Source organism: Phacochoerus africanus, chromosome 8 (genome assembly GCF_016906955.1).
Source record: "Phacochoerus africanus isolate WHEZ1 chromosome 8, ROS_Pafr_v1, whole genome shotgun sequence".
NCBI classification, from domain to species: Eukaryota; Metazoa; Chordata; class Mammalia; order Artiodactyla; family Suidae; genus Phacochoerus; species Phacochoerus africanus.
The window spans coordinates 22843058-22855308 of NC_062551.1; the positions used below are offsets into that span (position 1 = coordinate 22843058).

The following is a 12251-nucleotide window of genomic DNA, read 5'->3' on the forward strand; positions in this document are numbered from 1 at the left end:
TCTTGTTTTCGCTCTCTCTCTTCAAAAACAGGTTCTCCTAAGGCAGTGAAAACAGGTTCTCCTATTCCAGCAAAGAGTGCCAGCATGCATCTAATACCTCGTGTCAGAAATAGGATAACTTATCTCCTCAACTGAAAACACAATCTATCCTGAGATTTTTGTCACCATTAACTCTTAAATATCTATCACACTTACACACTTGTCTCCACTCCCACCGCGACCAACCTTGCTCTCTGGTGCTACTGTCACCTTTTACATGCATGATTACAGACACCTCTTAACTGGCTGTACTGTGGAAAACATACTGGAGGAAAACCAGATTTCATTTTCTCTGACTCCCCTAGAATCAAATCCTATTCCTCGGCTTACAGGTTAAAATATTTTAGTGGCTTCCTCATGATCACAGGAAATAAAGATCTTAGCACTTAAAATGGCCTACAAACCCAAGGATGGCAAACTCCTGCCTAACCTAACTCTCCAGCCTCTGTGCTCCAGCTGCAGTGAATTTTTTTTTCAATTCTCATCCAAGGACACACACCCTTTTTCCAGAGGGCTTTTGGATCTTTTTTTCCTGTTAAGTTGCAATGTCCGTCTTCCCTTTCCTGCTTTCACTTGGTTTCAACTAATTCCTCTTCATCTTCCATTTCTCCCAACTCAAAACTCTCCATGTCAGAAAGGCCTTCCCAAAAGCATCTCTCTAATGTCAGGTTACTTGGATAAATGCTCAGAAGGAAAGGGTGCTGTGAGACGTAAGAAAGTTGGCAAATAAAGATGGTTTCCCTGATTGGTGGATGGTGGCCCCCTAGAACATTGCTGAGAGGATTCTAAGGCAGAGAACAGCTGACAGAGGGATGAGCAGAGTCAGTCATCATTGCTGTCTTAGCAGCCAAAAGAAAGAGGAGCGCAGCCTTTGCAGCAAATGTACTGCCTATCTGCCTTCCCCACCTCAGGCTCCAGAGATTTCGTTTCTTTTATACAAGTGAATATTACTAGAGCAATACCTGAGGTGCGTTTCTATCATCTTCTCAAGTTTTCTTAAGGGGAGATACCATAGAATAGAAAAATAAGCACACATCTTGCAGCCAGACCTGCGGATTCTAATTCTCAGCCCCCTGACCTATTCTATGCTTAAGGTTCAGAAATATTCTCTAATTCTTTGGAATCTGTAAACTGGGGATACATTCCACAACAAAATGACAGGAGAGTTGGTGGTTTTACATGTACGTGGATTGCCATACCTTGCACGTAATAAGCACTCAGGGATTGCTATCCTTTTTTCTAATCGCTGAAAAATAAGGTATAAATTCAAATGGAAACATCATAGTTAGGTGCTCACCCAGGGTGGGGGATTCACTTACTCTGGGCAAATTTTGGAGGATTGTCATTGACGTCAGTAAGGGTCACTGTGAGTGTTGTGGTCCCAGAGAGGCCACCAGAGTGTCCACCCATGTCTTTGGCTTGGATAACGACCAGGTACTCCTCCTTGGCTTCTCTGTCCATGTTGGGAAGGGCGGTTTTTATAATTGCTGAGAGGGGAAAAAAAAAATGGGAGAATGACTTACAGGCCAACAGCTCATTCAAAAACAAGTGTGTGAATCACAGAGTCAGACACACACATACAGAAACATACAAGTGCATACATCAAGTCCCTATTCAGACATTTTTGTTTTCTTTTGACACGTAGCTAGTGTGCGTCTCTAATGCCAACACCGAGAAAGACTGTAGTCATAGACATCAGTGGATAAGTTGCAAAAATACATTTTATATAAAAAAAGAACCTGCAAAAAATAGACATTAGAAAGTAAGCTGAATGGCATTCTTGCCTACCAAATTAAAGTATAAATCATAACATAGCTTCATCTACCCAGGAAAACCCTGGAAGTGAAAGAATCTTACAATTTATCACAGACTCCAGTTTCCCTACTAAAGAAGTAAATACACAAATAGCTTGAAGGCTCTGAGGTCAAAGATAAATTATTCTGAAGCTCAGAAATACATCAGAGAGATGAAAGAAATAAATGTGTTATTAGAATCAACTCAGATGAATAAAGCGCCAATCAGAATTAATATAGGCAAATGTCTAAAGCCTAAAGCACTCTTTACCTACATCTGTATTTTAATTGTTTAGTTACATCACATGTATTATAAAAGTAATAAATATTTAATATTTTAGATAAATGAGAAGACATAGAAAAGCAAAAAAAGGGTATACATAAAATCATATGAAATAACAATATCAGTGCAAAATATTAGTAGATTTCTTTGACATATTATCAGGGTTTCATTTTTCTGCCTCTGTGTACGTTTCATTAGTAATTTAATATTCTTATTAAAGGTTCAAAATCTGCATAGATACTTTTGAAGTTACTTTGAAAAATCTTTATTTAGCCCTCTCCCTACCTTCACACCTCCTTTCATTGATGCTGCTGACATTTTGACGTATATGTTTGCAAGGCCATTACATGTATATGCATACAATGTACATAAGAATATTTAACCACAAATACGATCACAGTATAGTCATTGTTCTGGGGCTTTCTTTTTGCATACGATGGATATTGGTGAGATGTGTTAACATACAGAGGTCCAACACATTACTTCTTAGAGCTGCCTAATGTTTCACTGAATGGAGGTACTATGAATAACTGAAACATTCCGACATTAATGGATACCACCATTTTTTCCCATTTCAAACAGCTGTCTGATATCATATTATGATACTATATTTTTGTTCTGCATTTTTACTTAAACTCTATGCCACAAGATCCCTGTCCCCGCAATTGTAAGAGGCCATAATAAAAATGTTTGTGACGAGCCCAGACTAGCCCTCGTGAATGGATGTGTGTAATCTCTCTGGCTCAAGTGAAAGAAAATTTTCTGCACTAAAGACAATTTGCCCCTCACTTCTAACCCTAGAGACATCATAAACGTTCAATTCAAATTGAGGATGAGCCAATTTCTTGGCCATGTCTGAAGTTGTAATCCTGTTTTTTTTTTTTTTTTAACTTATATGCTCTAATTAAATCATCTTTCTGTAAAAGGTTTGCAAGGAGTTCAAGCCCTGAATCATTCAAGTAGCAGACAAGGCACACAAGTGTCCAGGGACATCTAATCCACCCAGGCAGGGAGCAGGCTCTGGGAAAAGCTGTGAGCTCTCATGCACTTTATTAGACCTTGAAACCTTAATACCAGAGCTTCCCATTCAGGGATCAGGCAATTAGATAATCCTGCCTATTTGGAAATATGGATAGTAACATAATGATATTTTTCAATATAATGATTTGTTTCAAGATTTGATCATATAATAATATAACTGAATAGGTCATACTCACATGGTTATAAACAAAAACAGAACGAAGAGAAAAATAGACATAGAGCAATCACTCAGGTTTGGATCACCGTGAGGCAATGTGGGAAAATAAACAGATAGGCAAAAATCAAGAACAACACTAAGAGAAATCATATCCTTAGCATGATGAAAAGCCAACATGGCTACTTTCCTTTGGATGTGTATTTTCATAACTCAGAGTATCTTCAGCGCAGGCCCAAGAAGGATCAGGAAATGGTTTTACTCCTGTGATAGTTACATGGGTAACTTGTAGTTTGTTAAGTTTAGGTGCCATCACAATTTAAGGTCATGATGAATTAACGTCATCTGTTGGACCCTGAAGTTGACGTAGAGCTTCTAATAATAAGAGAAAAGGGATATAATTCCTCAAGGAAGGCAGCAAAGTAAGTTTTTTTCAAAGAAGGTGACGGGTGGACACATTCATCCTCTCAAGTTACTTCAGTGGAAATTTTTATAGTTTCCTCAGAGTCAGAGAAGACTGGCATGCATTAATCTCATCATTATTTAAATGTGTCATGAGAATGTAAATTAACAAAAAAACCGTGATGTCTCTCAGACACCTGGAATTAAAATAGTTTTGAGGCTCAGCTGCAAACAGCATACCTGGGTTAATGCCTCTGAGTTGCATGAGAATACGATGTAGCCTCTTAAGGAAGGACCTTTGCTTTAATGGGACAAAAAGAATTCCCTGGGTCTCCACCTACCACAGAACGTTTATGTCTGTACCTCCACCAAGGTACAGAGCTTCATACCACGTACAATGCTTAATCTACGGACAAGTTTGAGTGCCCTTATAAATGCTCCCTCCTATGGAGGTCAAGCCAAGTTTGGTTTCTCATATTATCCTCACACTTTAGCTTTGTGGTCATGAACAAATTATGGAACCCACCAGGACTCATCTGCCCTCCGAAATGGAGAGAATAATTAGTCTCTCATTAAGGGTATTCTAGGACTAGGTGAGATAAATCATGCAAAGTTCTTGTCACACAGTAGTTACCCAACCACAGTTTCCCTTCCCCTTTGAGCTTTCCAAAGATAATTTATTTAATGCTTATCTGGATAGTGGTTAGAGTACTGAACACTCCCCACCTGCTCTTCCAGATCCACTTTCCAGCATCCTCCACCTACTCTTGGCATGAGAGAGTGACCTCTATGGATGGCTTTACTTTCCAGCTTTGTGTTAGACTCCACCAACATATGTTACCCCAGGAGACAGTGAGGCTGGAGCAAGGTGAGGTTTCAGAACACCTGGTACCTCAGTCACATTTTTGGCCACTCTCTGGTTATTGTTTTGGGATACTGCTAGAGCAAAACTCCAGTGGCCATGAGTGGCCTCCTTCCCTTGCACCTTCAGGGAGAGGAATGAATTAGCTCTTCTGCCACTTGTGTTGGTGGTGATTCACTACCCCTGGCTGGTCTCTCTTGACCTAGCCATACTTTTCTCAGTACCTCCTTCATTATAAACGCTCCAGATTCACCCCCACTCCTGTTAGGATCCTAAAAGTTATGGCTAAGATACTGGTTCTTTATTCAAGTGTCAAACAGGTTTCCACCAGGTCATTCCTAGAGACACCTGCAACACAAAAGGACTTCAATGTAATCACATACTGCTGTCTCAAGACTGCACCTTGAGATGGTCAGGTAGGTATTTGTTTCCTTACTATTAAATGAGAATAAAAGGTATTGTTCATTCACTTCAGGGAAGTGAGTGGCTCACAATGACCCAAATGGGAATCTGCACACCTGGGAGTTTTCACACCTTCTTCTTTTCTTATGTAACACCGGGGGGAGGTGTCTTCATATTTGAAGGCAAGCAGGAAGTCTCTCCAAAGTGTCTTTAGGGCATGCCACACACTTAATGGGCTTCAGGACAAATCGTATAATTAAAAGTTCTTACTTTGCCTAAGCCCGTTACCTCTAGTCTCCACCTTACTAGTAGCAACTCCTTAGAAAATCCAAGACAGAATTTCTGGAACATCTTTCCTGCTAACTTGTGACTGCAAAGGTAGCAAAAGGAAAACCCCAAGTACCCTCGGTCCTTCTGTTTTTCTCCTTGTGTTGGAACATATCTATATGTGCTACCTTTTTAAACTCCTATTCAAAAGGCTGATCATTTCACTTGCTTCAATATGGCAAGATGTTAATAAACCCTAAAACAGAAGCTTAAAAACTGCCTTAAAGGTTCCTTCTACTTCTCCTTCCCTGAATTATGTAATTTGGTACACATATTCTCCCAAGTATTAGTAGCTTTGGGCTGTTTCTTCTGTAGCCAAGAGAGAGGACTTTCTATATTTTAAAAATTGCTTCATATTAAATATCCCCAAACACAGAACAGAAAATATAGTCACAAGTCATTTTCCCTCTTCAATTTGAGAAGTCAAAAATATTCAGCTATAAAGACTAAAAAGTTACTCCAAATCTCAATTAAATAGCATTTTTATCCATTTTTGACTGTGATTTTAAGAAGGCAGAGAAGAGATCCCTACACCCTTTCAGCCAACATAAACTAACTGAAAACACTGTGTGATGGTGTATTTTATTTTATTTTAGGCCATGCCCAGAGCATGTGGAAGTTCCTGGGCCAGGGATCCAACCTGTACCGTAGCAGAGACACGAGTCACTACGGTGACAATGCCTGATCCTTAACCCACTGATCCACCAGGGAACTCCTGATAGTACTCATTTTAAATAGCTTCTGGTTGCCCAAGACATGAATTTTGTTGCTCTTTTTCAAAGTAGTGGTCAAGCAAAAGCAGTGCCCACGTCTTCCCAGGTGGTTACAGTCAGACATGCTCAATGCCCAGCAAGGTGTTCATAAGCTTACATATCATGTTTAAACTTCCATTACACCCAACTGGCAACAAATTCGAGTTCTAATTTTTGGCAAGTAGTATGACAAAATGCTTTCTTCCAGGTCAGTCGGTAAAATGCCTTAATGTAGGCATTTGGTAAATAACCTCAGAAAAAAAGAAAATCCATTTAGTTACTCTAAGCCTGGTAATTTCAGCCCACGACTGGGAGTTGAAACAATGAACCTGGTTACAACGGTCATCTTTGGCTCTTGTAAGTTTTCAGCTCAGGAGTGTCTGTAGGGTTTAGACTTAGATACCTTAACTAGTTACTCTTGGGGGAAAAAAAAAAAATCATGGAATGTCCCTGGAACACATTTATTCCTTGAAAACGGGGCGCTCACATCTGGAGTAAAAAAAATCCACAACAGACATTTGGAAGGATGATCCTGTTCTGTTGGATCCTCCATCACATTACATGAAAAGTAGACTCAGAAACGGGAATGTAAACTATTATATTCTAGAAATGTTTCCCTGGGCTCCATTTTGAAAATCTCAGCTCATCAGAAAATCCAATTACTGAGAATAGTTCATTCTCTGCAAACTGAATTCAATGGAGATTTTGAACTTGGCACTGGGAGTTGGGGGGTGGAAAGATAGGAGATGGGAGGTGAACCCTACCAGGAGGAGTAACGGGAAAGAGGGAATCATCTTGCTCTGAAACAGGCATTCATGACCCTACTGTGAATAGACCGATGTGCTTGATTCTCCTGTATTTAAGAGACCTGGTTTTATCTTAACTGTATTCAATCAAATGGAGATTTCCCTAGTGCAGAAGTTTAAGAATTTAAATCCTAGCCTGGCCCAAGTTCTTCCTAAGTACTAAACAGCTGTTCCTTATGTCTCATCATTCATGGAGTACTTCTGATTACAATTCAGTCATCTCAAAAATTTAAAACTTGAGCCTTTTTTTTTTTCCCTTCTTCTTCCCATTGTCTTTGGTGTTATCATTTGAGAGGCATTTTGTATCCATCACGAAGACTCCTTTTTATAATTTCTGTGATATCACCAGATTGAGAGGCTTCACGAGAAAGGCAAGGGGATGCTGATTAACTCCTTTGTCATTTTGAAGGCTGATTACTGTAATTCAGTCTTTGCGGGTCTCCCAGATTGTGCTGTTCAAAGATTGCAGTTGATATAAAATGCTGTGCTAAACTCCTATTTGAATAAGACTTGTCGAACACATTATCCTAGTTATGAAACCACTAGGTTTGTCATTCTCCCAAACTCTTGCCAATGTAACATGCAACTACCACCTTACTGTCTGTGAAAAGGGTCTTTCAATTCTGAGGTTAAGTGGTCCAAATTCACCAGGGATAAAGTCTTTGGGGGGTCATATACTGTACCCATACTTTCTGCCGCCTATGGAATTTGTACCACTTGTGGCAGTTCTGACAGGTGAGGGGTATAAGCAGCAAGGTTTCAATACATGCCCACCATATCACTGATTAGCTGGTAACTTCAGTAATGCCAAAGCTGCACAGAGACTTCACAAAGGTGAAAGGGAAACATTAAAAAACAGAAAACGGAGTTCCCATTGTGGCGCAGCAGAAACAAATCTGACTAGTAACCATGAGGATGCGGGTTTGATCCCTGGCCTCGCTCAGTGGGTTAAGGATCCAGCGTTGCTGTGAGCTGTGGTGTACGTTGCAGAGACGGCTCAGATCTGGTGGTGGTGTGGCTGTGGCATAGGCTGGAGGCTACAGCGCCGATTCGACCTTGTAGTCAGGGAACTTCTATATGCTACGGGTTCAGCCTTAAAAAGACAAATAAATAAATAAATAAATAAATAAAAATAAAAAACAAAAAACAAAAAAAACCAACTGTTCAGCCTCCATAGGACTTAGAAAAACCTGCATTTACCTTTCTTTGTGACCAATAATTTATGAATTAGCTAGATGATAGGTAGCTGGATAGGTAAAGAGGTACATAGAATGGTCTGGATTTGGAGATACTAGATTTCTCACAGATTTCTGGTGCTTTTTCAAAACATCACGTAATTGGAAAACGAATGTATTTAATGTATTGGGAATCAAAATCATGCTTAGATACTTTGGCCTTTTTAAATTTTTCTTTCTTTTTTCTTTTCTTTTTGCTTTTTAAGGCCCACACCCATGGCATATAGAAGTTCCCAGGCTAGGCGTCAAATCAGAGCTATAGCCATGGGCCTATGCCAGAGCTACAGTAACGCAGGATCCAAATCACTTCTGAGACCTACACCACAACTCAGGGCAACACTGGATCTCCAGCCCACTGAGCAAGGCCAGGGATGGAAACTGTGTCCTCATGGTTCCTAGTCAGGTTCCTTATCACTGAGCTAGGACAGAAACTCCTGACCTGTTTTTTTGTTTTGTTTTTTGTTTTTTGTTTTTTTTTTATCTTTTTGCCATTTCTTGTGCTGCTCCTGTGGCATATGGAGGTTCTCAGGCCAGGGGTCTAATCAGAGCTGTAGGTGCCGGCCTACGCCAGAGCCACAGCAACGCGGGATCCCAGCCATGTCTGCAACCTACACCATAGCTTATGGCAACGCCAGATCCATACCCACTGAGAAAGGTCAGGAATCGAACCCCAAACCTCATGGTTCCTAGTCAGATTCGTTAACCACTGAGCCACGACGGGAACTCCCCTGATACGGTTTTTTTTTTTTTTTTTTTTACCCCCACTGTACAGCAAGGGGATCAAGTTATCCTTACATGTATACATTACAATTACATTTTTTTCCCCACCCTTTGTTCTGCTGCAACATGAGTATCTAGACAAAGTTCTCAATGCTATTCAGCAGGATCTCCTTGTAAGTCTATTCTAAGTTGTGTCTGATAAGCCCAAGCTCCCGATCCCTCCCACTCCCTCCCACTCCCTCCCCCTCCCATCAGGCAGCCACAAGTCTCTTCTCCAAGTCCATGATTTTCTTTTCTGAGGAGATGTTCATTTGTGCTGGATATTAGATTCCATATGATTTTTTTTTAAATTAAGAAAACATTCCAAGGAAATTATAAATTTCCTTTCTCCTAACCCCTTACAAAATTAAATTAAAATGTTCACTTTTATTGTTTGTTATCATTTAATACACAAGTGATTTAAATATATAATAATGGGAAATATTAAACTAGTCGAATCGGAGCTGTAGCCGCCGGCCTACACCAGAGCCACAGCAACACGGGATCTGAGCCGCGTTTCCAACCTACACCACAGCTCATGGCAACACCAGATCCTTAACCCACTGAGCGAGGCCAGGGATCGAACCTGCAACCCCATGGTTCCTAGTCGGATTCGTTAACCACTGCACCACGATGGGAACTCCTTTTTTTTTTTTGTAATTTTTAAATTTTATCTTAGAAATAATGTATGCTATGATCATATACTTATATAACCCCTTATAACAATTTTGCAAAGAATATAAATGAAAATAACTTGATGTGTTTTCTGATGGAATTGGAGGTCCCCCTCCAAATTTCCCAGCATGTCACTGAATTCTCCTGAAGCTCATCAATGTCATGTATAAAAAGTTATTAGCTGCCAAATAAGAATTTAAATAGATATTATTACCTAAGATGTAAAAATACAATGGGAACTCCCGTATTGGCCCTGCAGAAATGAATCCGACTAGGAACCCTGAGGTTGCGGGTTCGATCCATGGCCCCGCTTAGTAGGTTAAGGATCCGGTGTTGCCATGAGCTGTGGTGTAGGTCGCAGGTGTGGCTAGGATCTGGCGTTGCTGTGGCTCTGGCGTAGGCTGGGGGCTACAGTTCCGATTGGATGCCTAGCCTGGGAACCTCCATATGCTGTAGGTGCGGCCCTAAAAAGACAAAAGAGAAAAAAAATAAATGAAAAAAATAAAAAGACAAATGTTTTACTTTATAGATAGGTATCTAGATATAAACATACAGAGAAGTATGTAAATATATGTATATGTTAGTATTTGCCATCATAAATAAATACACACATATGTGTGGGTATTTATATACACTCACAGGTGGTACACACACACACATACACATACATACTTTATGTTTACATTTCATAAATATATACACGTACATATATACGAAGAAATGTTAGATATTAATGCAGTGGTAATAATGAAGTAAACCTATATTATTTTAAAGATTACAAAGATGACATTCAATGATGTTATAAGAACATTTCTCACCAACCTCAAAATGATAATGCCTCCACATTGATTTCCAAGTAATAAAAATTACATTTTTGCATCCGAATCGCTACATGACTTCTATCCAAATTCATCTTTACTACAACACTACACACATATGCCTTTGATTCCTCAGATTCTTACTTTGTTTTTCCACATGATCTGGTACCCCTGCAACTTGATGTGGATAATGCAGCCTAGTCCACAGTTGCCCTTTATGGACTTTTAAAATTCCACTCATCCTGGCAGCTCCGATGGTGCAGAAGCAAGAAACCTTCCCAGACAGAACTAATCATTCTCTTCCTTAGTCTCTGACCCACCTTCGCTAGGAACTTCCTCATGCCACTTTTCTGTTTCTTCTTCATTTTACCACTTGCCCCATTATGTCAGCCTGTCCTGATAGTAAATTACTGAGGACAACAACCATGTCTCATTCACCCCTGAATGCCCAGGATGGAACACAATCAATCTCTGGCCCATAATCGGTATCATTAAAAGTAGGTGGGAAGAAAACAATACAAAGAAGAGAGACGGTAGGAGGGTGTGAAGAAGGAAGAAGAAAGAGAGACAGAAAAAAAAAAAAATGATAATTGTCGTTTTCTCCTCTAGCCACTTTGGGGACTCAGCGCTGAGGTGTGCAAGGACCTGGTAAATATTAATAACGATTGTGTATCTGGAGACCAGCGGCATTTAGATACAGTTAAAAGATAACAGAGCTACTAAGTCATGGAGGAGGGTGTCAAGATTCAAACCCAAGTCTTGCTGCCTTCAAGGCTCAAAGGAGACTCAAGGGCTAGTCTGTATCATGGTATGAGTCACTTCTTAAGGTCATGCAGGTTTGCCAGAGGAAGGGCAAAGCACCTCATGAATGCCAATGAAGTAGATGTGTTTTGCAGATTAAGGAAGCCAGGGGTGCCGACCGTCTCTTTAGATACTGTAGCCATTTCATAATTGACATTTGAGTTATGTCTTAAATGTCTCAGGAAACATTTGTGTTGAACTGTTCTAATATTCCAGATGTTCTCAGGATTATTCCAAAAAGAAGTGATGCTGGTGAGCTAGGTATACTAGTAGCACTTCAAGAACTGAGTTATTTAAGAATGAATACATGAAAAAAAAAAATCTCTTTATCCGTATGCTTGATCAATGCTGCTTTGGTTTTGCTATTTTTGAAGTTCTGTTATTATTTACTTCTCTTGGCAAATATACATTTATGACAGCCAACTTTTCCTACAGTCATCCACAGGAAAACTTGGTTCATTTGCCAGAATTGAAAATGTATTATGACATGAATATTCTGGGTTTGGAATGTGGTCCAGTAACGAGAAAGATTTTGAGCAAGGTCACAGACTGTGGCTGAGCAAGGAAACAAATCTGGGTCCCTGCAATCTTAAGTATTGAGTATTAATCAAATAATACACCTTCTCGTGGCAAAAACAAACAAACAAACAAAAAAAAAAAACACACACAAAAAACAAAAAACAAAAAACTCCATGTAGTTCTAGGAAGAGGACTGTTCCATTATCTCCTCCTATGGCATCAAGCATCTCACCATGAGTCTGCTTGATAGACAAGGCTTCTTTCATATAGATTTTATATATTAACCTCTATGTGACTTTCCTGTTTGTGTTTGAAAACTGTTCTGGAGAACGGCAGGCTTGAAAGCTTTAAATCAGACCATTGAAAATCATTCCAGTATCTCAAAATGTGTACAAATTGCTTCCTTTCATGTGAATTTCCTGTCATGTAATACAGGGTATTCTTTTACTAAATAACTACAACTTTTTAATTTTTCCCCTGTGTGACTCACAGCCATGTCATCCCCCCATCCCCATGGAATAACACATGAAATAGTTGTAAGTGAATTAACAATGATATCCCATCTCTGAATTTGTACATACGA

The 12251-nt window shown here is 39.7% G+C and overlaps 1 protein-coding gene across 1 annotated transcript in view; it reads right to left on the reverse strand.

Moving 5' to 3' along the window:
- The window catches only part of CDH8 (cadherin 8), a 239341-nt gene that overhangs the window by 156377 nt on the left and 70713 nt on the right, over positions 1-12251 (reverse strand). The window contains exon 4 of the mRNA XM_047791312.1: positions 1359-1526. Coding sequence (XP_047647268.1) covers positions 1359-1526 — 168 coding nt within the window. The remainder of the gene's footprint in view (positions 1-1358; positions 1527-12251) is intronic.